At 44.4% G+C, this 26109-nt stretch overlaps 1 protein-coding gene and 1 pseudogene across 2 annotated transcripts in view; one reads left to right on the top strand and one right to left on the bottom strand.

The window, feature by feature from the left end:
- Positions 1–12103, top strand: part of LOC146200179 (cytochrome P450 3A2-like) — a 68844-nt gene extending 56741 nt beyond the window's left edge. The window contains exons 10-13 of the mRNA XM_084592887.1: positions 4844–4935; positions 6846–6989; positions 7519–7681; positions 11108–12103. Coding sequence (XP_084449013.1) covers positions 4844–4935; positions 6846–6989; positions 7519–7681; positions 11108–11185 — 477 coding nt within the window. The 3' untranslated portion in view covers positions 11186–12103. The remainder of the gene's footprint in view (positions 1–4843; positions 4936–6845; positions 6990–7518; positions 7682–11107) is intronic.
- Positions 12104–18256: 6153 nt separating this feature from the next.
- The window catches only part of LOC146200178 (arylsulfatase B-like), a 29060-nt pseudogene continuing 21207 nt past the window's right edge, over positions 18257–26109 (bottom strand). Inside the window, exons 5-8 of the transcript XR_014705200.1 lie at positions 23606–23905; positions 22525–22799; positions 21754–21936; positions 18257–18532 (exon numbers count right to left, since the gene is read on the bottom strand). The product of XR_014705200.1 is annotated as an arylsulfatase B-like (transcript). The remainder of the gene's footprint in view (positions 18533–21753; positions 21937–22524; positions 22800–23605; positions 23906–26109) is intronic.

Raw genomic sequence — 26109 nt, 5'->3', positions numbered from 1 at the left:
TCATACTCTTGTTTTTTAATCAAATCTTTTGTCTCCTTAGACATCATCATCATCATCATCACCCTGATTATACCCACTGCAGGGCGAAGGCCTCTCCCATATTTCTCCCCTTAACCCGGTTCTGTGCTAGCTGCATCCACTTGACCCCTGCGAACTTCTTAATCTCATCCGCCCACCTAACTTTCTGCCGACCCCTGCTACGCTTTCCTTCCCTTGGAATCCAGTGTGTTACCCTCAGCGACCATCGGTTATCCTCTCTTCGCACTACATGTCCTGCCCATGTCCATTTCTTCTTAATTTCTACTAAAATGTTGGTAACGAGTTACTTCTCTGACCCACTCTGCACGCTTTCTATCTCTTAATGTTACCCCTACAATTTTTCGTTCCATAGCCCTCTGGGTTTTCGTCAACTTAAGTAGAACTCTCTTGGTTAGCCTCCACGTTTCAGCCCCGTAGGTGAGTACAGGCAAGATGCAACTGTTGTATACTTTCCTCTTGAGCGATACCGGTAAGCTGCTAGTCACAATCTGCGAGTGCTTGCCAAATGCGCTCCATCCCAATCTTATTCTTCTTGTTATTTCCTTTTCATGGTCCGGATCTGCGGTTACTACCTGTCCTAAGTAGACATATTCGCCTACTACTTCCAGTATTTCGCTACCTAATGTAAACTGCTGTTCCTTCCCGAGGCTGTTGAACATTACCTTAGTCTTCTGCATATTGATTTTCAAGCCTACTTTTCTATTTTTCCTGTCTAGGTCATCAATCATTATTTGCAGCTTAGACAGCTGCAAATAAGGAGCTGTCTAAGGTGCATTATTTGCTCCTTAGACAGCTTACCGGTATCCTCTCTAGCTATACTACCGCCTACTTCTACCGCACATTCAGTAATGATATCTCTGAAATTATTGTCCATTGCTTCTAGGGTAATGTCGCCATTCTCGTCTAGAGCTGAATATCTATTCTGTAGCGAGGTCCTGAACTCTTCTGCCCTTCCCCTAACTGCTAATTCGTTGATGGGTTTCTTTCTTACTAATGTGTTGCGTTCCTTCTTCTGATTTAGGCTAATTCGGGACCTCACCATCCTGTGGTCACTGCATCGCACTTTTCCGATTACCTCTACATCTTGCATAATGGCGGGGGTTGAACACATTATGAAGTCAATTTCATTTTTAGTCTCCCCATTAGGACCTTTCCACGTCCATTTCCGGTTCTTCCGTTTGCTGAAGAGGGTATTCATGATCCTTAAGTTATGGCGCTCTTAGAGAAAAATCGCTTAGCTGAAATATGGGAGCTTGGATAAGGTGGAAAGAGAGTTTCAACTGAAACTATTTTTAGAGCAGCGCACTTGGGGTGAATAATGACGTGTCTTGGCCTGTGCGCAAATCCTTCAAAATTCCTTCGTATACGGCGTAAAATTTCAATTCAAGAAAAAATATCTTCATTTTTATTCTTTTCAGAACACTTACAGCCACAAAAACCTGACTGATGGCGCTACTAAAATTGTTCTAAAGAATCGACGGGTTTAAATGTGAGATACATTCTCCTCTGTTTTGGGCAAAATCTAAATCGCTACCAGCCAACCACTATATGTAGTCCCGGAACTGCGATCGGGTCTGAGCTGTCGTCCACAGCCACGCTATTGGTGGATATAAAGTAAGATATTTGTGTATGGTTGCATTAGACAGTTCGACTTCCATATCTGTGCGTTTGACGATTAATATCCAGAAATGAGGATGTTAAGAATACAGTTGAAGTGGTCTGTAATCGGCTTTCTATATGACATAAATGGCCGCATATAGGCCATATATTCATGAAACGGTCATATGATTTATATCTACCGTTATGCACTGTAATTTGTTCCATATGCCTTACAGCGTTTATTGTTTTTTGTCCACGTTTTATACTTTATACGAGCGCATAATGTGCAAGGTACGGAAATGAGAGGGTAAAACGCCTGTCACACGAAAACGTTTGATCCTCATTGAACTCGATCTGCATTGAGTTGAATGCAGATCGAAGTTGTCACACGACAACTTTCAGGTGGAATCGGGGCTGAGCTTGCTTGACTCGAAGCCGCTTCCCCGCTGTCGAGTTTTAAATCGCATTTGACAGTGCGAGTCAGCACCGCCGTCATTACTGCGTTCTAAAAATAAAAGTGAATGAATGTCATAAAACCGCGAACATTAAAACAGAAATGCATTTAAAGGCGTGAGAGCATATCGTTAGAACATTATGCTTGTTTATATTAAGATATATTTCCCCCGCCGGGGTGGCGCAGTGGTTGCGGCGCCCGGCTACTGTTCCCAAGGACGCGGAATCGAATCCCGGCCTCGGCGGCCGCTTTTTGACAGTGGCGCAAAGCAAGAGGGCCCCGTGTGCTTTGCGATGTCAGTGCACAATAAAGAGCCCCAGGTGGTCGAAATTTCCGGAGTTCTCCACTACGGCATGTCTCATAGCCCGAGTCGCTTTGGGACGTTAAACCCCACAAACCAAACCAAACCATTAAGATATTTTTATGCTTTGGTAGTAGACAGAGCATTTGGCATCACCTAAAGCACATGAAGGGAAATTCACAATGGTCATTCAAAATGCGTGTGTATCGCTGGATGCTTCAGTTCTTCTTGAAAACCACAATGCTGATCGATTTAATGAGCATCGAAAGTGTTTCTGCGACAGAGGTATTAAATGACTTAAGAAAAAGGCCATGCTTCTGACAGGTGGTAGCCAGCAGGTTAGATGCCGTGCACTGAGTGGCCTTTGGGTTGTCTAATGCGCCGCGACCACATGATGTGAGCTAGCTGGCAGAATCTAACAACTAAGGTGGTCCTTGTAAGATTAGAATTGAGCACTCCCTTACCTTTGGAGTCCGAGGCACACACGCTAGTCCTAAGCCTAGCAGGCAAAGCCGTACACCGTAGTTATAGTGCGGTTTTACATCATTGTAAGGTGACCTTTCAAACAATTTTACATCATACATCTGTACACTGAGAAGTATGCGTGATATGGAAATGACAACAATTGAGTGGCTTTTGATAACACTAATAGCAAAGTCCATGCCCACAAAGGAGGATCAACAAATGAAGCCGGGGACGGAATCCATAAAATATGTTACATCATACCCTTCGACGCAGAGCTGAAGTGTCCTCTACTTTTCCGTCCCTGATACTGCGTTCCATTCATAGTTATGATGTTTTGCGTGCGCACATATCTTCACTGCGTTTACCATTGGTCTGCTTTAGACGAAAATCCGCCCGTACCATACATTTGACGAGCAAAAACGAGTGCGCTTTTAAAAATTACAGGATTGCACCTAACTTATCTTAAGATCTTCCTCTACTTCGCATCCTTTTTAAACAAGGCACATACCTACCATTTCTTGCCCTTCAAGTCCTTCCTCTTCCTTCTTCCTCTACTGTATACCTCTTCGTTTCGTCCTCTATTTTGCTTGATAATGAACTCCTTAAAATTTCCTTACTTTCTTTTTCTTGGGCTTCGTTGTCAGAACCTGTTGCGACGTTCTTACCGAGATTAATAATTGGCTCAGAAACCATTTTGCGACGTCCTGCTGGTGTGGCGCAGTGGTTAGGGCACTCGACTACTGTGTCCAAGGATACGGGATCGAATCCCTGCCTATGTGGTCGCTTTTTCTTGGAGGCGAAAGTCAAGGCGCCCGTGTGCTGTGCAATGTCAGTGCACGTACAAATTTACAAGGGTTCAACGCTGCAGACCCAGATATTGAGCGAAAGCATTAGCAGCGCGTGACCTAGTGTTCTTCTTCTCCTTTTTCTTCTTCCTTAGCCCACCCCCTCTTTAACCAAACCGTATAAACGTGTCTTAGTGGCCTATAAGAGTAACGTAAATGCCAGAGTCTTAGCTGGCTGATCCTGACATAACCGTCCCATGTGAAACGAGAGACCCAAGCTGGCAGCTCCTGCCCATCTCTCGCCTTTGTGTCAGGTGGAGTTGGACCTCACGCGCTGCGCCGTGGCTGCGACTGCGCTACGCCGACAGCTTGAGTTGGTAGCCCAGCTCTCACCCTAGTGTCCCGTGAGATGTGACATCACAGCGTCACGTGGGAAAGACGTGGCTGCCGGCCGCACTACCCTGAAGGCTCGAAACCTAACGTAGTATTGCTTTCGCAATGGAAACCAGGTGGTCTAAATTACTTCTGAGGCCTCCACTACGGTGCCTCTCATAGCCTGAGTCACTCTGGGACATTATACCATATAAATCAAAGCAAACAATTCTGATGTCTCGCAGAGACTTCTAGCGGAATGTCGCGGACACATCTTGCAGACGTGAGATCCTCGCCATGAACCTAGAAAGATTCTCGATTTGAAAGCTGGAGCGAGGAATATCTCGCGCAGCGTTGAAATGAACGCGAGCGTTGGAAGTACTAGCTTCGCCTGAAATAAATCACACACACTCTGATTTTATGAACCACGAAAGAAAAACGATTTTCCAACTTAACGAGGAGATATATCATATTGTCATATTGGGGTGTACCTACGTTGATATCACGGCGACAGTTGCTAAAGGCAGCCTTCCGCGGACTTCTCAGCATAAACTGACCTCACACATGACGTTACAGGATGAGGGTGCTAGCAGAAGGGACGTTACGAGCGGCACTAAAGTTGCCTCTCGCGCATTCTGTCAGAAAAGAACATGTTATTAAGGGGTATCCAATAATACATTCATAACCGACCTGCACTAGCACGATGTCGTGTCATAAACTGTTAAACGTCAAGTGCGCTTTTTCACTGATCTGCACTCGTGTCATAAGTTGCGACTTATTTTAACTGCGTTTGTTTAACAGTTAGAATTTTCGTGTTTCCTTTTACAGGGTGATCATCCCGGCCTGGACGTTGTAACGAAGCTCAGCTACTTGAACTGCGTTGTGTCCGAGTCTCTTCGCATATATCCCCCGGCTGCACGGTAAGGCTTTTTTCAGCGCTGCTATATATGAGCACTACAGAGCACTTTACCCATGCTGTGTTGCCAAACTCAGCGACCGATTTCTTTTAAGTCGTGAAAGTTATGTATCTACGTGCGCGCATGAAAGTACGTGTGTATTCTGGCACCTAACCCTTTGTATTGTCTTCTGCTATCGACGTGTTATTCCAAAGAGTTCCTGTCAAAAGCCACACTTCAATGCTAGCATCAAGTATGTTTAAAAATGCTCTCATACAGACGACAGTGCCGCTTTCATTGTGCCTTTATTGTCTTAGTGCTTTCGGGTTTCACCGTGCGGGAGCATCTGAGATATCCTGCCTGTGTAGTTGAACGCCCGGTTCAGTGCTTCCCTTGCATATTCAGTCATTTTATTCCAACTCCGAGCTACGCTGAAGACGCGCCTGTTCGTTATTGGGCGCACTTTATTTCTTGGTGCCAAAACATGTATTTATAAAAAGAGAAAAAGGATGAGGTGTTAAAAAAAATGCGTTATATAACTCAGTCTTACTCCAGCAAGTGCTTGTTTTTTGAAGGATTTAGGAAATAGCATTGCTTGCAGACAGTCGACAAGGATAATTAATAGAAACTACAGGGCTCAAATGAATTTATTTACGAAAGCTGCTGTCGTAACGTGTTCTACTGTGACAGACATTCGGCATGCAAAACAAGGCGATAATCACGCATAATGTTCTCCAAAGATTGAACGAGGCAAGAATGGTATGAAACGCCACATACCTTTTTATTTTATTTTTTTGCATTCTCTTCTCACACTGGTTTTTCTTTTTTATTTCAGTACACACACCTATCTTGCTTTTTTATTATTTGCAGCGCTGCTTCCTAGCGTTGTTTCATGATTTCGGTTACTTTGGTATTCGGGTTATATGTTTACTGTTGCATTGATGCACCTTTTTTACATCTCGGTCTTTAATAATAATGATGATAATAATAATAATAATAATAATAATAATAATAATAATAATAATAATAATAATAATAATAATAATAATAATAATAATAATTGGTTAACAGGAAGGGAAAGGCGCGGTAACTGTCTCGCTTGTTTTCTGTGGACACCTTAACCGCGCCGTAAGGGAAGGGATGAAGGTGGGAGTGAAAGTGGAAAGCGAGAAAGGGGAGCCGTAGTGGAGGGCTACGGAGTAATTTCGACCACCTGGGGATCTTTAACGTGCGCTAACATCGCACAGCACACGAACGCCTCATCGTTTCGCCTCCATAGAAACGCAGTCGCCGCGATCGGGTTCAAAACATCTCGGTCGTTTGCTGTGACGGTGTGCATTATCTCCATCATCGTTCTTGCTGTTTTGGATCTTTGAATAAAGAAAAATTTATTAACAAGGATGGAAGCTAGAGCGGTTGTGGGCAAGCCTTCAATCTAGGGTTTCGGATGCTTCTGCCAACACTTTGGCGAAACCGATCACTTGATGTTCGTCCAGAGGTCTGCACTGGTTAGCTCCACCTTTCAGAGTCCCAAGGCCGCATTACTGACTTCAATTCAGGTGGTCAATGGATGGGGATACTTTCACTGACATCACTTTAACAAGTGTGTTAGTTTCGATTTTGATTGATCATTGATCATTTCTTTGCAAGTCCTCCAACGTTCAGGGTGCCTATTTCTTCCCGGTCTCTCAGAAACCTGCATTGACGCGACCGTCCTATAGGGAGTGGTTTGAATCCTTCGCCGAACTTTTTTCTTCACAAATGGTAGTTATAGGCTGACAAATAAATTTGCCTTTTATTGCTGTTTTACATTAAACTTCCTGTTAAATGCATCATTTTCGGCCATAAATGAATATAAAAGAGAGATAAAAAAGAACTGCAGTATACAGGATAAGCAGCATTGGTGTTTTGTGCCATTTTGCTTTGTTTTTAAGAATTGAGCGCACGGCACATGAAGACTACGTACTCGGCGACACCGGGGTGATGCTGAAGAAAGGCGACATGGTTGTCATTCCCCTTTACTCTATGCACCGCGACCCCCAGTACTTTCACGACCCAGGCACCTTTGACCCAGAACGGTAAGCTCATAAAATGCTATTGCAATTTCATTTTTCAGCAGCTGTTAGGGACAAGCAGTGAGTTCGCATGGCTTCCAATACATGCTGAGGAATGAAATGTTCTACGCATATACGATCAAAAAGGACTTTTTTCCGGTGATTCTGAGGACAACTTTATTGTATTATAGTCCTTGAATGACTCGTTCATGCGAACAAAATGACAGCGGGCAATATTGTACGCAACGAGGACTACCTCTTTCAATGCTCTCAATATCTCTCTATGTGAAAGTACAATTGGAACCACTTTGATTTCTTCCAATGAAATGCGCATCTTTTCGGCCTGCATAACACAACGCATTTACACCAAGATTGCATGCACTAGGCTTCAGTGTTAATTCATGCCGAGCATTTCTAAAGTCATGTTGTGTTGTTTTGCAATCTTGAAGTGATATGCAATATTCATCAGCATCATTTTCCCCCGAAATGGAAGCCAATCACAGTATCCAATGTTTAACTTTCTTGTTATGAATCAATTTTTTTTTTTTGCCAGGTTCAATGAGGAGAACATGGGAAATATCCAGCCATACACGTATCTACCTTTCGGCGCAGGGCCACGTAATTGCATCGGCATGCGCTTCGCCCTTCAGGCAGTCAAGCTTTGTGTATTCTACACTGTTCACAACGTTCAGTTGGTCAGAACTGACAAAACGAAGGTGAGTGCCGACTATTTTACGTATTAATAGTTTCTTGTAGTTTCTTAATGTAGTAGTAGTAGCAACGAACTTTATTTCATACAAATTAAGCTTCCAGGAGACAGGTTAGGGATAGCGTGAGGATTGTATGGCGGAAGAATAGAGGAAAGGACAGTGTTCAAGATTCGGGTAGATGGAGGGGCAGTTAGGGCACGAGGGTTCAGCTCGCATGTGATAAATGTAAAGGTGCGCCGGGGTAGCTGGGACATTTGTTTTAATTTTGCGGGTGACACTGGTTTCGGAGATATCGTGAGCGCTAGGTGGGGTGCAGGAAGACGGTAGCTTCTTTGCCCTGTGCGCGGATCTCCTTGAAACGAGGAGAAATCACATGGCGGCTATGACGTCACCAAGCCGCCCCTGACGCCGCCACCGCCGAAGCCCGAGGTATAACCAAGGTAACCGCGCGTTAGCGTCTGCTTAGTCACGTGACAAAAATGACGCCGCTGAACCGCGGCTACGCTAGAGCCGTGGAGTCGCTCAGTCTGGATAGCCTCTGCTGCCTCTTAGTCTTTGCACACGAATCGCAACAGTTCTCGACAATTTAACGACAGTAGTCGTCATGGATGATACATGCGAGACGCCCCTACTGAAAAAACTGTAAGGGGCAATAACCTCACATTTTCTCACACAATCTCACTCAATTCACATAAAAAATCACGTAAAAGTCGCATATAATTAAGTTCTCATAGTTTCTTGTACATTATCATAAATTATGTACGATATTTTATGATAATAATGTCCACCGTATGAGACTCTATGCGATTAAATGAGATTTTATGAGGTTATTGCCCCTTATAACTTTTGGTTTTTCAGTAGGGGCCGCATGAACTTTATGCTTCTCAGAGGTTGCGAAGACAACAGACCAAATCTGATCGTCCAATGTACGTAGCTCGCCCAGAGGCTGCCGCACAGAAACGGAGAGAGAGGCGGGTGGAGCGTTGCTTGCCGCCGCTTTCGCGTCGGTTACTTATGTTTGCCTTTGTTTCCTTTTCCTGGCACGCATGTGTGGTTTCCGTTATTAGTATTGTTATGTCTGGAGTGATATAGGGGGGGGGAGATCCAGAGGGAAAGTAATCATTCTTAAATTATTCCTCCGTTCACTTAACGAGGAATTGCATGCCGATAAATGCGCGCGCTGCTACCTTTCACCGCTGCATTTGGTGACCTCCTAATTTTATAATTTATTCAGAGAAAATGAAATATTTCTGGGACGATTAGGATCCGCCTTATATTTATGACGTGAAAACATTAATGACGTCTGCAAGGTGCTCTATGAACGCTTGCTCGCGTATATCTACTTGGATACGTTATAAGCCTCCAAATCTTTCAGACGAATGCCTTGACAGGCTCATGAGTGTGCGTCCGCGAGAATTGTCACACTTCTCGAAATTCCGCGTGAAGTCGCGAGGTTGTGACGGCTTGCACTTGTTTGGCTTTGATTTGCATCCTGCCAGTCTCTGCCGGTCAAGCCAACAATGTATTTGGAAGGTCTGAACATGTACCCTGTTTGCTTGATTGTCAATAAGATATTATCATCGAGCACTGATACCACCGGCCACGAGCGGACGTGGCTTCTAACCGGAACTGAGATCACCCCAACGTCACATCTGATCATGAAGTCCTATTCGGTCATCACCGATGACATCATCAGGAGATTCAAGCATATACGAAGCTGACCCCGCCAGGCGTCCGTCCTGGGCCTTTGATTTGGCGCTTCTTCGAACGCCGCACCAGACACCGTACAGACGCATACGCAGTAAAGTAGGAATAAGCGACGTTTCAAACAAAGGCTTTCGCTTCATCGCACGTCATTGGTTCGAAGCGCCTTGAAAACATTTCAAGTTCTCCTTTTTCTTATCTCGGTGATATTTATTACCATGCTCTTATAAATAGCCGAGTGGTGGAAAGCCGCCTGTCATAGGCAGCTCTAGAGCCTCGCTCCAAAGAACTGGCATGGACGTGCTTTCGTGGCTGAAAAGTAGCGTGTCTTTCTCATAGCTCGAATCTGCAGGAAGCTTCGCTTTCCATCTCAACTCACATCAAACTTTCTCTTGCTCATACGCCGCCTGGAGGAGAGGTGTCAGAATACAACCACAGATTCAAAATAAGTACCTACCAAAATAAGTAAAATAAGCCTTTTCTAGTACAAAATGCTCTACCACTCCATATCTACCAAGGTCAAGTGTGCGAGTGCTTTGCCTTGACCGCAGATGCAACGCGCGGAGCAGGTAGCGCTGAATTCTTTTTCGCACAACTGCCAAACGCACTAAGCAGAGCAGCCATGCGCGCTAGCCCGGAACGCATTAGTGATGACACCTTAACGGACTCAAAGTGAGTATTTACAAATTTCTGTAAAGCCACTGCAGGCAACGCGGCAGCACGCATCTTGCGGGGTTACACTCTAATGCATTATTTGAATTGATATGGGTCCCAGCACACTCGGGGAATCCGAGGAACGATTGGAGGTCGTGTAGCCCCGAGATCTGACGAAACTCGAGATCAAACCCTCAGATTCGGACCCCCTGCGTGAAGCACTGACAAACCATGACTAGCTACTATACGGATATCAGATGGATTTATCTTTCTCGAGCCAAGCACAGCTCACGATGTTTAGAAGGATCCAGAATAGATCCATAATAAAGTCCCACAAGTTGTCATTTATTTCGAAAGGGGTGTTTAACCTCGCATGCCTAAATTACCAGGAACTCAGCCCAACATCACATCTTGTGGGGATGTGAGGTCGAACCTTCACCTCCGCGTTGTCCTGCCGTAGTCCACTGCTGCTGAAACTGTAGAAAATAACACAGGAAGCTTTTGTTAACTGGGTCCTGGAGGTCACCCATATGCGAGAGTTCAGTCACCCATGATCTTCCAATCCTAGTAACAAAAAAAAAACATTCTCTCTCTCGCTGTCTCTGTCTGTCTCTGAAACAATGTAATTAAGAGCGCTAAGGTGTACCAGTTAGTTAGCATTGCCTTCGATGACTCCCTTGCGGCAAAAACACTTGGCTAGGACAGGTTATAATACCAGCCGATTCGCCGGCAGCTTCTCAAGTTTCGCCTAGAATATGTATTCATTGCCGGCGGCATCAGGCCGCGTCCGATCACCGACAGAGTATTTCGCTTTGTATATTTAAGTTAAGAAGGCACATAAGAAGGCATCCAACAGCCACTGAAGCAAAAGAACACATAGTTACCATGGGTTTTCTCGACGTGTAGTATTAATCAAATGTGGCGATAATTGAATAAAAAGTAGAAAAAGGTGACCGAATGCCACCGGTGGGGTCCGAACTCGCGATATCCGCTGCTTACCTGGGTGTCAGTGGCTGCTGGCTTCGTTATTATATCGAAGCCGTTGAACCTCACCCACTTTATTTTCTTTTGCAGGTACCCCTGGAATTTCATAACGGTGCCGCCATCATAACTGCCAAGGACATCACCGTGGGCATACGAAAAAGAGCGTAGGGAATGTAGGCCGTCCAACAGAATTATTTCTGCCAAGTACAGTCGTCTAGCACCTTTCAACAAACTACTTTAATGCTGTTCGCCAAGCCAATATTCATGATACTCTGTTCTTTTCTAAGGTATGCAACTAAGCTGATGTCAATGCGCTGCCAGAAGCAATCGTGGTTAACAGCGCCTGGCCACCGGCAGGACTCTAGAACACAGCATCGCAAGGATAGCGTCACCATCTTGGAGCGCGATTGCCATTATGGTCCGCTGTCATGAGAAAGCATGTACGTTAGCTCGGTTTGATGTTCAGCACTCCTTCTCGCCAAAACGCTCTGAGGTGACAACAGCCACGCTATTGGCGGTTTTCTTTTGCTTACGAGGCCGAGACATTGCGGGGTAACTGGACATCGCCGCATAACGATTTATTTAGTGCCTCAAATTAGGCGCTTCCGTGTAATGAATAGAGGTGTTTATTATGTTATCAAGAGCTCTGCGGCAGCGCCGTTCCCTAAAGCAACGAATAGGAGACAAAAAACACCGAGAGGAGCCAGCCGATATGTCTGCAGATACAGCAGGTCCCCCATCGGCTGTCTCGATCCAGGACGCGGTCTGGAGATGGTGTAGCAATGCAGCTTCAACGAGCTCGACCGCTGCTGGCCATTACTGGTTATACTCCACTTTTGCTCCTCATTACATTTTCTTGAAAATCAAGTAATATGATTGTGAAGTAAACATGTGTTTTTCGAAAAATGGCAATGTGTTTGATTTCGCGTATTTCTTTCTTCGCAATTTTCTATAAAATCAATTCATCAAAAAATGAAGAATTCCGTAAAAATGACCGCCTTTAAGGGGTCGAGATACTCAGGCTTCAACCATTTTCTTGCGCTTCTTCTATATTAGAATATCATTGGTACGCGCTGTTTAGAAAGAAGTTTAGATGTCACAATAAAACGGATTCCGCTTTTGAGGACGATTCACTTTTTTTTTATTACATCTCGCAAAAAACCGCTATGACGAAGAGCGCCACATTGTTGGTTTTTTCTTCTGCGTACATTAGAATCAAGCACACTTTTTCCTTTACCTATTTCCTCTCTCACCGAAGAAAACCGCCTTGCCCCGCTACGGTAATGGATTACTTAAAAATATTCGTTGTAAGGCGTTTTGGTGCTGAATATCAACAAACGAGTAAACCATGCATAGGCATGTATGCCTACCTAATTTTATGCCAGATTTATTCAGATTTAGTTTCGTTAGTTGAAGGACTGCGTCTCGTAATTGCATAGGGCCTTATCGCAAAGGCAAATCATCACACTATACTCCCGCACAGGTTTTTGTTCTTACGACGCCAAAGCTACAAAGCCAAACCGCATCAGCTCACTGCGCAGCGGAATATCCCTCGGTAAATTACATGGATCGTGCTCCGGAATTTTATATAATTAATGACATGCGACATGTCTATGTTGTTACATTAAGATTGTACTACAATACAGACTAGTAGAACGTTAGTGCAGTACATTTTAATATCAGTACGCACCAATGCGCGAACGAGATCGTTTCGCCATCTGCCGGCAACGTCGACTGCTGCTGCTTAGTCTACCTGTCGGTTTCTGTGCGCTTTCGCCAAGGTCAATTCAACCATGCTTTCGCAGTGAGTTTGTTTTGACAGCATATGTAGCGCGAGATATTCATTAGCCGTAAATATAAGTTCTTTCAGACTTTTAGTAGTATAAGGAAATACATTTCTGCTTCGTTGGAGGCTCAGAAGACATTATTTCAAGGAAAGGCCAAAACGAAACCAAAACCGTACCTTAGGTAAGATATGCCAGAACCACATGGTGCAGGAACACCATGAGGAAAGCTCCGCCCGCGTAGCCTTCGCTCCACAGCCAGAACCACTTATCTGCGAATACAGACATAGCTCTCATACCTGGCTGTCTATAGTTTTCTCTATAAAGCTCTGGAGAGACTTGGGACGGAGCAGTTGAAGTCCCATACTAACGGAGTTTCTTTGTTAGTAGCAATGCGTTTGTGTCTTCATTTCTCGTAAGGTCGTCAGCATTGTACTCAGCACAGAACCGCTGTAGCGCTATGCACAAAATGATCGATCCTATACGTATTGTTCAAGAAGACTAAGCTGCTCAAGCTTTATTTTGCACACATAGAAACAAAGTGCGGGTATTCTTTATATATCACTAACATTTTGGGGCCGAATTTCAGTTGGAAAAAGACATGATAAATAAGCAGCGCTGAAGCCTAGGACGAAAAGCAAGAAGCAAACAGAACGGCCGCTGCTTGCTTCTTGCTCTTCGACCTAGTCTTTGACGCTAGTTATTTAACACGTCACCGTACCAGCTTGCCTAGATGTCTCTTCTATTACAGCATATCTTCTGCATTGACCTTGTATCTTCTATGGAAACAGAGCCTGTGACTCTGTTCAATGTTAGGGCGTGTTAGCTACCCAGCCGCCGCGTAGGGATGCCAAAAGGAAAGACATAAGTGCAAGAAATCTTTTATTTCAGAGCACAGCTCTTTAGCACTCATTCCTGCTTTTCACGTCGTCGTCGCCGTCAGTGTCGCCGTTACCCCTCGCAACCAGCTCGGCAGCCGGGCACAGCGCGCTTTTTCCGCAACCGTTCACCGCTGCGTGTACCCTCCCCCCTCCCCTCATGTTCTCCGGTTGCTGCGCGCGCTTCTGCCGCCACCGTTCGCCGTTGCGTGCATCCTCCTCACCTCTTGCTGCGTGGCGGCGACGGTGTTCTCCGGTCGCCGAAGCAACGGCTCGCTATCAGCGGATCACGTTGCTTGCATCCCAAGCAGAAACGCAGAAACGCAGAGCCACGTTAACGTGACTCACTGGCGGCGTCAGCAGCAGTCAATCGCTGCTATCCGCCGCTCAACCTTCCCATGTGCCCACGCGCTGCCTCCCGCGGCCTCCCGATAACTTAATTGCTTTCTTTGCTCCTCCTCCAACGCCATTTCTGTGTGGCAGCAATCGGAGCGAAGGATCGGTAGCGGTGGTTCTCGATATGTGCACCGCCCCAGCTGAAACGCACAGCCGCGGCCGTTCGCTCTGCGAACCGCCTGCCTAATCGTTGTCTGTTATTGTGCATACATGTTTTGCTCAAATTGCTTCCGTCAATCTATTCAATTGCTGAAACAGCTGATGAGCGGCGCTCAAATTTTGCATTCGGAAGTAACGTAATCCTCGGCACTTTTTAGTTGCCGACGTGCCAAATAAACAGTTTGACTTTTCTTAACCCAATAACCGGACGACAGAGGCGATTCGAGACACTGTGGTACTTAAAATGCCGACCACGGGAGTGACAACTTTTCACACTGACTTTTTGATATAGTTCCACTGTTCCCTATTTCCTGTGAAACATTGCTTCGCTCATTTTGTAATGCGGCAGAATTACTACGCGCATCCTTTCCTTCCACCGAAGCCTCCATTTAGTCTTGTTCTACCACGACTTGGTATGTTTATCTAAATATGGTGCTTTCGGGTTTAAGGAGACATAGTAAGTTTTTTTCGCGTAGAATAGTCATAAGAGACGAAGACGGCAACATTCTACTTGAAGGGTGCAAATCAAGAAACTGCTGCAGCGATAACACTGAGGTCTTACGCACTCCCCAGTGGAGCTGATCGCTTTACATCAGCCTGGGTGGGAAACCCAAGGTTGACACGATTCTAAAGCGAACGTTTTACTGGCGTTATCGAGCTAAGGGTATCGGCACAGGCAATATGGTCTCAGGTGCGACTCTAGCAACTGGCGGTGTGCTTTGTTTTCGCACATACGGAGCGCGGAGCCAGCGGGGCTCGCGCCTTTTGCTGCTTCGATTCTTCTACTTCCCACATCTGCTGCCGCTGCTGCTGCTGCTTGTTCACACACCCCTGGCGAACTTTATTCATAGTGATCTCCACCAACGTACAACATTGCCTGACAATACCTATCCTCCACCGCCGCCGTTGGCTATCGGCTCGCCTCCTGCATGGGGTATAACCCTGCGAAATGCTATCGACATAATCCAGTCATATAGATCTGGCCGTGGTGTCCTTAAGGTTCGCAGACAGCCATGGAGGAGTGGCGCGCTGTACTCGATGCTTCGGCTGCGTTTTCTTGACGCTCGCAGAAAGCCATGGAGTAGTCAACCACAGCACACCGTATATGAATAGGCTTAATCGAGCTTCGACTCTGTAAACTAGGTTATACACGATTAAGCACAGCATAACAAAGACGAGCAAGAGAGTGAAGGCCCAATAATGAAAACAGAGATTTTAGCCGGCTAACTGTTCGTTGACATGCTACTCTGCATGTCGTAGGGGAATAGGGGAATAAATATGGAAAAAGGGTTAGGAAAAAGTGCAGTCTTTGAAGATGGGTGGTTGGCTTTTTGAATAAGACCGAAGTCCAGTAATGTGCTTGTATAGCAGGATAGTCAAGTTGGCGGGTAATTTGAGTTTAACATACCAGTAGCATCTACATAGGAAAATAAGAACGTCATTGCACGCCACTGCATTTTGAGGAATCCTAAAGGACATAATATAGAGTCCACTGTGAGCGGCACTTGGGTGACCGACTGCATGCATTTCTGATAATGCGCACGTTCGTTGGTGTACGCTGGACATTCGCGGAGAATGGGGAGTGCAGTCTCAAAGGAGCCGCAGTTGTCACAAAACGGACTGCCTGCTTGCTTGAATCAGTGTCGTATAGACTGTTCGTAAAGGCAGCATTGAGTGTACAAGCAAAAGCAAAGCATGCTTGCAAAACCGGGCTTTGGCGATGTAAGCCGCCACCGTGTTTTTTTCGAGTAGCTGCTCGAAGGAGCCTTCACAGCCATGCCGGCAAAATTCGAGAATTCGAGCATTAATAAATCTGCATTAAAACTCGCGGCCATTTCCTTTCGAAGCCAGAACAATTTAAATGGAGCGTCTTCTGTGGATACTTTGTTAGACCAGTACAACATTTCGGCAGCCTATTTTTTCACGCGCTACGCACCGAGTCTTTCACGCTCTCATTATGACTGATATAGTTGTCTTTATCGCATTTGACAAACTCGCACCAAAAGGCAGTAAATATAAATCATGCATTGCTTTAAAAGCCTAAAGTACGCGTCATATACGCTCCTAAACCATGACAAAAAAAGACAGAGGAAGACTAAATGGAGCACAACCTATACAAACCAGTGCTGAAATCTGCTTCTGCGTGTTTATCCGTACTTAAATTAGCTATACTGCCGCCCTTATTTCATTTTTTTGTGCGTGTGCGCAAGGCCCCCTTACAAATGCGACTGTTGGAACTTGAAACATCATTGACTTTTCATTTATTCCTATACAAAAATGGCTTTAGCTGCTTCATGCCGTAACCTAAAAATGTCAGCAGAACAGAGATCGAATTGATTCAATAGACTTATTTTTTAAAGGCGAGAGCTTTATACCTATCTTTAACAACAGATCCCGAAATAGTGGTCGGCGCGTTGTACGATGGTTAAGTAGAATCAGGATATGCCAAAAGGTGGTTATATATTGAAATTCACGCCTGCAGATTCAAGGAGCTTCATCGAACCTGAAGAAATAAAGCTGAGTAGAACAAAAAGTAATTTCCCGCAAGGCGAGATCGCAACAAGGACATTTCAAAAACTAAGTGAGGTGTGAAGGCTTCTTGCTCTAAGCTAAACAAAGGGGAGCATGGTGAAAGCTTGACGCACGTTTTTGTGTAGCGGTGGCTTAAGGATAAATTAACAAACTAAACGAAATTATGCCTAATGTAGGTGAATAAAAGTAATCAAGACACCCTTCATTGCCTGCATGTAGTCTTAATTTCCTGTGTAATTTTTTTGGACTCCTAATAAACAAATTGAGAGTGAACAATTAAAATAAAATCCATATCTTGGTTCTTCCGAGGGACGGAGACGTCCTTGGAAGACGTACTGGTATCATAAAAGCGGCCCAACAGCAGTTGTTTGTGCTTCATAGACTCTATGATGCAGTCCCGACTCCCTTAACCCGCTCTCAGTTGAAACTGTTAGCAGCAAGTAATAGGGCAGTCATTTAATGCACATACCAGCTGTCTGTCAAGTCCAATTCCTAGGGAAGAAATTTAATTAATGTAGCTTAACAAACAGATTACAAGGTTAATATAGATAGGTGAACAGGGGGAAGGAACATGTCTCATCAATAAAGAAATGACTATACTCTGTCGGACGTGGAGATATTGCTTATACAGGAAGAACATTCGATTGCAGGAATGATTGTCGACGTAGAGTCTTCCACACAGATATTATTGGCTCTTTGCATGCTACCGAACAGAGTCAGTAATCAAACCGATACACCAAAAAGAAAATATATATTTCCACTTGATGTGAAAGTCTTCCTAACAGAGTCCCACCCTATAGACGCTAGTTTTACGCTCCACCGAGAGTTGATTACAAAAATTAGACCAAACAGTTAAGATGTTAAGCCATCAAAACAACTCACGAACATCTGTATACACCTGAAGACTCTCTTCCTATGCACTATATATTGCCTTTAGCAGATATGAGGTAAATGTTCCACCTATAGGCTGGTAAAGCATTTGAAAGGCCGTTACCCGCGCGTGCACATAACACTGTGAAACGATGGTGGTAGCGGAATAATATTGCCTATACTACACATTTATAATATTCAGCAAGGCTATAGAACTCAGGTCCCAAAAGCCTCTTCTTTGGGAATCGGCACATTGTGAAGCACAACCTTCGCTCATTTTCAGTCCTCCTTGAGCTGCGATTGAGGAAGGTATATATTCCTCGCATCGATAACACCACTGCTCTTAAGGTGACCTTTTGCAGATATTGTTTGTGAGATGGTCCAGAAAACTCGCTAAATTTATACGCAAGCATTTGTTTGCTTCTGCTGCCCGGTTATTCCTTATTCAGGGCGAATTTAGTGCTGGTATCCTTCCAAAGGAGTAGATGTCCGGTCTTAAAATCAGCATTGTTCAAAAGCGTAACTACCATAGCTAGCGCAATTTAAAAGTAATGCCTTGGAGGTACACACAGTAGATGAGTCCAATAGAAGAGAACGCCTCTGTCCACATAAGTGCCGCGGGAGGTTTGAAGGTACGCAGAATGAGATACACAAGCTTCTGCAAAGTGTCATTTGAATATCCCTGCTTCGAGGCGGCGTGTTTCTACGGTCCGTGAACAGCGCCAATTTCAGCGTCCAGATATGATGCTCAAAGCTCAAATGGGAATAACATCTTTCCAGGTAACCCATGCAGCTCCATGATGCGCTGGAAAGGATTCCGGGTCTTGCCCAAGATTTCCAGCCTTGACGGCTCCCTTGTAGTAGGCCTGTAGACGGTCCAATAGCCGCTGAACAACCTATACATAAACGGAGCACATATTTAAAACACTCAAATTTAGGTTCCATACTCCAACTCGTTTCTCAGCTCTTACAGAACGTCCGTAACTAGAAGATACATATAATTACGATTTTATTTCGGTCACCTTATTGCAAATAATAATGGCTACGGAGGTTTGCAATTTATATGTACTACAATTGCACTACGGTTTCTCTCCCCCTGTCATGGTTTTCTTCTCCATCTTCTCCAGCGGTGAGCTCAGCATTAAAATTAGTGACTGTATGTTCACTTCTATTGGAACACATATATGTTATCAGTAAGCAAGACCGCACTACGAGAAATCTTGAGCAAGCAAAATAAATGTTTAAGTATGGAAGCCTTAGGTGGTTGAACAAAGCGAAACACACAGGTCATTCAGCTGGATGTAACTGGCCCAACATCAGTGTCACGCGCATGGAGAAAAGTACGTGCAACGATTGAAAGATTAGGCGCGCGTCAAATAAATACTGTGCGCCGGAGCGATTATGTCAGCATCAGCAGCAGCCGACACCACAGTACATCCATGCAAGTGAAATACAGTTCACAGAAGCTTACGAAAAGGAAATTTCGCTCGTAAAAATTGAGTCTCAATCAGCGTTGTAGTAATACTATAAGAGCGATACTAAAGACTAGCTCTCCTTTTGTTCGAAGCGAAATCTGTGACGCATATTTTTACATAAAAGACATGGAATGAGAGAACGCTTTTATCTGCTAATGAATACACAATATTCTCACGATATCACCAGGGAGTGACTTGTCTATCATGTTACAGCTTTTTATTCATTTGCAACTACCACAAAGCCTTTCTAGAGGCCTTTGTTACTATGCCTACTAGTTATTCTAATGTAACTACCATACCATACGTGCACGCATTTATAGCCTTCCCCGGGAGTGCCCTTGCCCGCACTCTCGCGTGTTTCAAATTTCCGCTGTCGTTCTTTTCCTGTGTTTTTTTTTTATAATTGCGCCTGGCTGGCTTGGGGCGCATAAAATGCCAATAAATAGATTTTATTAAAGCTAGCATTCTCCAAAAATGCGTTACCCAAGCAACACTAGGAGCTTCACGCACAGACGTCTCACGGGTACCTGTCAGGTACACATGAGTCATGTAACGCTATCGGCGAATAGGCTATAGTTCACATTGATAGCTTTTTTAAACTGTTGGTAGTAAAAAAAAACTAGCGAGAGTTCTACTGTCGATAAACTGTCAAAAGTACTATTCATAGGGCAATCGATAATGTTACAATCAATAATATACTCTGTAATATTAATAGCGATGGTTTTGTATTGCCGAAGGCATCGACATTGCCGAAACATTTCCGATAACCTATCATGTGCAATACTCAGTTCGTGCAATTTATTAACAATTTTTGGCGAATAAAATAAATACATAGTTCCGCAATGAAATTTTCGATTGAGACCACCCCAGGTAGCACAGAATGTGGGGCCACATACCTCGCGGAATTGCGTACCGCCGTCAAAATGCTTAGGCAAAGTACACTTCAGGAGGCACCACTGCGGACATGAACCACATATTTAGTGTAAAACAACTAAGTTGCGAGAAATAAGGCACCTTGATCTGAACACAAGATATGAAATACGAGCGTGCTTTGCAGTGGCGCAGAAACCTGTATATTATAGCCATCTGCCGCTCGTAATATGTGCCTAAAGCTGCAAATACAGCTCTTCCTAATTAAAATGGATCTGAAAACGATCCCATCAGTACAATAATTTATAATGGCACAAAAAAATTAGGTAGACTTAAAGTGACAGACTAAAATGAGCATCCACAAAATATTAAAAATTAAAACAGTTACTCAGGAACGTAAGTATGACTTAGAATGACTGAGCAGAACAAACGGAGCAGAACAAAATAGCTCAGTGGACCAGGTCCCACCGGCGCTTCGTAATAATTGTAAGCGCCTCCTGCGATATAAGAAATCGTCGGTATAGGCACGTTGTGGCCACACCTACACTCGCTGCCCATTTTCAATCGGTAAAATTTGGTAACCTCAGGATAATCACCATATTCGCACTCATGAAAGCGACTCTCAAAACAATTCACGAAAGCGATGGCTTATTAGTACGGTGTCCGCGAGCATTTTCGTGCCCTTCTTTACCGGCAAAGAAAGTTCAGGCTAAAAGAAAGCCACTTTCGCTATTGAAGTTTTCACAGCACCGTATATAGCGAATGGATTTGGGTGCACTGTATGGAAGGGAGCGGCTCCTCCTGGCAAGGGCGCTGCAATGAGCAACAAGCTACCTCGGTGTGACATGTTATTGCCCAACTGTCTGAGAGCAAATTGACGAAAGCTGTTTCTGGCCACAACGAGATGTTTTCAAATAGTTCGCCTTTCTGCGGTGTGCCACTGCCTGAACCATGGCGCGAAGACACTGACTTCCCTCGCACACGCCTCAGGGTTCCAAGCAGGGCGCGAGCAGATAACTTACGCATCTACCGGAAAGTGTGTCCGTGACGTCCTGTGATCGCAGCTGCATCTAATGGCAGCCTGACACCGCTGATTTCAGTGATATCATAATTGCTTCCAAAGTTCGCCACCACGCGCCACCCCCTGCCAGCTATGTTAACAAATACTGTTTTTAAAAATTAATAATTATAGGTTAGCAAGGAATTATATTTTCGGTGACTGCTCAAACGCACTTCTTTTACGCATTCAACACTTTCATCAGTGGCCTTAACTCCCCCACCTTTCTTTTTTTCAAGGGCCCTTTAAGCAAACAAAGAAAATGAAATTTTACAATACACACTATGCGGATAACTGGGGATCATTGGTCCACTACTGCTGTTAGGAAGTGACTAAGCGAAGGGAAATTTAGCCGGCATATACTCAAATCAGAAAATTTGAATGGAACCTTTTTTATAAGACCAAGCAAATATATACACAGTCGAGAAGGAAGAAATGTGATAAGGCGTGGACAGAAAATGTATAGGCAAACTGGTAATGATTGTAAATAAATGTTGTGAAAAGTACAATTCTAGCACTAGATATTTGATCGTAACTTGTATATTCGAGAAGCGCCCTTAAAAAAAAAAAAAAAAAAAAAGATTAGAGGTTGCCGCGAGTCGACCCCTTAGACGAAACTTATTCTTTAGTATATTTTCTGGTCAAATGTATAATACATGAAATGTCATGTTCAGTGTATGACAGATTTCAGAAAATCCACGGAATTTATGCTCACCTGCGGATTCTCGCTGGCTATGTCATGTCGCTCGCAAGGGTCCGCGATGATATCATAGAGACAGGGAACCTTCGTAGGATCGCAGTTCACTTTGCTCAACCCTTGTTCGTCGCAATTGATAGGGACTGCGTAGAGGCCCTCCGCTGGACCACAACTGGGGCTCGCGCCAAGGCCGGTGAGCACCTTTGTTGTACACAAGGAATAAAGCATGAATTTCTTCAAATCAATTACTACTATCAATATTTCGCACTGACCGCTTTTCTAGAAGCGAACATGCAAATCCAAACTTATTCCATTCGCAGTTAAATATGAAATGCGGGCAAAAGATACAAAGGCGTTGAGCACCTCGCCGCATCAAAATGTAGGAATTTGCATGTACATATTAGGGCGGTGTGCTATTATTGGGCATGTGTTTAAAAAGCAAACCTCTAAGCATTTTTAGTACACATTTAGGCTTCTACACTTCCCAGGCATCCTGAATAAATTAATCCCTTACGCGTTTATATGGAATTAAACCTTGGTACTAGATCCAAAGGCAAAACGACGCTGTCAAGTCCCAAAACCTCGTTCGAAGTTCCATTCTGGATTTCATCCTCATTCTCGTCTAGATTCGCACGCTTTCGGTTTTCTTTTCAGTCGTTTTGTAGTGCATCACGCACTATGATTGCCACTCCTAAGACGTTAATGTTATCATAAATATATTGCTTGCTCATGCAGCCATAAGTAGCACCTTCTAGCCCGGCAATACAAACACGCTTGGTTGTAACCCACCTGATAAGAAGTAGAATTCATGCAGCTTTGGTGTGCCTTCTGCGCCTCCTTTATTGCCGATTGCCTCACGCCTGGTATCTCTATCCACTCTGATGAACCACCCGGAAAGCGACCAAAAACAAGCTTGTATTCATCCATTATTATCCCTGCGTTTCCATCGACGGGGTCGATGTTAAGCAGAACCTCGTTTCTAGGAGCGCCCGTTGTTGGGTTGGCCAGTAGTGACTGCAAATGGCTGACACCTTCGACGCCCACCAAATGACTCGGGTTTCCTCCTGGAAGTACGTACGTACGTTCGGATCACTTCCGGTGGTGATAATGCACAAATCAGGCAAGAATCAGGCACCCAGCGAAAAGCTGGAAGCTCCTCTGCCATATAAAGAGGCTTACATATATGGGCAATTTTTGGCGTAGGGGTACCTCTGTATGTATTATTTTATTTCTGCATTGAACTAGTGTGCAGTAACATAGCTGTTATCTGAAAACGTGATTTGCGGTTTTTCAGCTAAAGTTGTACTTAACAAGCGAGCTGGATTGGTAGCCATTTATTATATGAGAGCAACAAATGTTCCGGAATATTTTGCTTATAGATCAAGCATATATAGAAAAGAGGTTCCTGTAAATCAAAACAACATAAATATAAGTACTTAAAAAAGAAAAGAAAATAAAGTATATTTAAAGAGCTTCGTCTATATTTAGACACAATTAAAAATATCAGCAGTTGCTAACTACGGGCCGTAGTACACGTCGTGTGGATTACTCCTCTGAATAACAAACGCAATCGAGTTTTCCTATTTGTCTGTACCAGACAAGCAGAGATGTCCCAATGCTGAATGTTCTAATTAGATGGGATGACTGGTTTACTTAGATACCAAGAAAATCTTTAAAAGCAGTCTACTTTCCGTCGCAAAAGGAATTCTGTATGGCGGTTACTGCCCACTATCGAAACAGACCCTTTTTCCTGCAATGACTGCTATTTATATGAGCCAGTCTAATAATCAAAGAGAAGAGTCAGATTTTCAATCTACAGTCATAGGTTTACGTGAGTAGGAACATGTAACGTTGTTTTCGAAGGGCTTACCAGCCATCTCGTAGAGCGTCGGCAACCAATCAGTGGCATGGAAGAAACGCTCATATTCGGAACCGGGGCCGCGCCAGAGTGGCTTGGCGGTCCACAGGAAACCCGGCACCCTGACTCCGCCTTCCCACAGCGTCGACTTCTCGCCTCTCAGGGGCCACGAGGATGCCCCGTTTACGCCAAAGAAGGTCGAGGCGGCGCCATTGTCCGCGCTGAATGACAGCAATGTGTTCTCGAGCATACCTCGCCCATGCAGCGCTGAGAAAATTTCCCCTACGGACTCATCGAGGGCCGACACCATACCTGCACAGGTTATACAGGGTGTTCACAGCTTACCGCCCTGGAATGCTTCGAAATACACAGGTTAGATCCAATACAAACATCTTAGTGACAGTAGTACTTTAACGCCTTCAGTTAGAAACATGGCGATGCAGCAATCGTGTTAACCAAAGCGGACGCGAAACCTCGAGCTACAGTAATCGGAATATGACACGAAAATGTTTGTAGTTGGTCACACATTGCGAGAAAAGCATATTGGGCTTGCTGGGGACGCATTACACGTTGACAGCAGAAGCAACGTGAAGGGAACACAGGAGAAGAGGACGACACGACGAGCTCGTTGTGTCGTCTTCTACTGTGTTCTCGTCACGTTGTTTGCGCTGTTAACGTATAACACAGAAAGCGGCCCAGCAGTCACAACAGCTACCGTATGGTTGGCGCATATACTGAAAACGTGAGCACAATCCACGTTCCTTCGAAATCTGAATAGGTCGTACATCAATCCGTCCCATTTTCAAGCCGCAACACGGACTCGAGTCTCCTTTAGCCATACCGTTTCTGTCAGGTGTATGCTCTATGGTGGAGTCGGCTTCGGCGCGGCAGGTCTTTACTTGTAGCCTCCCCTCCCTTGCTGCCTAAACATTATTTTTATTGTTTTAGCAGCACTACTCCAGGTTTCGCCTCGCCTCGTCGCGTAGCACTGGCCGTATGAGGTTGCCTAGCAGCCGCTTCAGCCAAGCTCCGCCAGAAGAAGAAGAAAAAAGAAACGAAGAAAAAGAAGAGCGCTCAATAACCGTCAGCAAATGCTATCGCTCCATATTCCATTCAGCAGCATTGAACCCTTCTCATTTATATGTGCGCTGGTAGCTCATGCTCTGGCGTCATACTCTTAAAGGATGACCTTAAGTGTCCCCAATAATGTAGCACCTTACACTGACAGGGCGTGATAGGGGAATAATGTAGCAGGCAAAAGAAGCTTCCGCCGTTGCTATTACAATTAAACTAGGTTTAAGCAGAGTTAAACAGCCATTTTTTCTTGTCAGGCGCCCTCAAGGTGCGACACACACACAAAAATGGACAGTTTTACATATCTTTGATCTTTGTTCATGGGGTCCGACTATTTGGAGTTGAGCGGGTTGCAGAATTTGGACAGCAATTTCGTAGTCACAGATATCGAAAAGATGCAGCGCAGCGCCTTGTGTGCTATTGCTTTCAACCTAATGCTCGCTAGCGACTTCATGCAGTCCTTTCATTTCCTCATACCACACTTGTCACCTTAACGGGCCCCTAAAAATAAGAGATGCAGTTCGGGCTGTACAATTTGCGGTAAATCTCACAACTGGTCTAAGAACATTGCTTGTCTTAAGGGAGAAACAACAAAATCATCGACCATTTCATCGCATCCTAATGGTTCGTTATTAATGTTCTGAATCATAATTCTTTCTCTATTTTACTAAATATTCGCTTTTATTGCTTAGTAGCTTCAAGCATTGCTCGTGCCATGGTTACTTGTCTCCATCCTGGGATGGCAGTGCTATCTATAAAAACTTTCTTTGGGTTGACTTGCGCAGCGCATTCATTGTAATCAAGACAACTCTTTTGTCTCCGTTTCGTCATTACCATGTAGTAGCTTTGTAGTAGCTATATTAGGTGTCTTCTTTACAGACTACTGATACCCTACTATCTTTAACTATAAAAGCGATAACTTCAAGTGCTTGCTATATTCAGCTCTGTATCTGCCTAGCCATCGGCAAACATTTTTGCCCGGTAATGCTTTTATGAACGATAACCTGAGAATCCCTTGCTTCACAGTAACTCTTTACAGAAGTTTAAAAAAATCCAACCTGTTAATTTGAGCTAACATCAGATTTTTTTTAGACCAAGAAGAGCGACGTTATTCTTTACTCAGTAAACAAAATGAGAAGGGTTCAACGCTGCTGAACCGAATGTGGAGCGGAAGCATTAGCTGCGGAGCATTACAGGAGCATTAGATTTTCTTCCTCCGTCTCTTCTCCTCCTACTTCTTGTCCTCCTCCTCCTCATCTTTCTCCTTCTTTTCCGCCTCCTCCTGCACATCTTTGTTGCTCTTCTTCTTCCTCTTCCTCTTCTTCTTTTCTCTTCTTCTCTCAGCTACGACACTTCACGAAGTAGCTGCGGCCACTCGAGGTCTCGCTTTGGTTGTAGTGTTGCTTTCGCAACAAAGCCCGCAGCTGCAATAAGGCATTACT

This window comes from Amblyomma maculatum, chromosome 2 (assembly GCF_055883805.1).
Source record: "Amblyomma maculatum isolate TAMU_Amacu chromosome 2, ASM5588380v1, whole genome shotgun sequence".
Classification (NCBI taxonomy): domain Eukaryota; kingdom Metazoa; phylum Arthropoda; class Arachnida; order Ixodida; family Ixodidae; genus Amblyomma; species Amblyomma maculatum.
The sequence above is the reverse complement of the archived record's forward strand: the minus strand, read 5'-3'. Positions and strand labels throughout refer to the sequence as shown.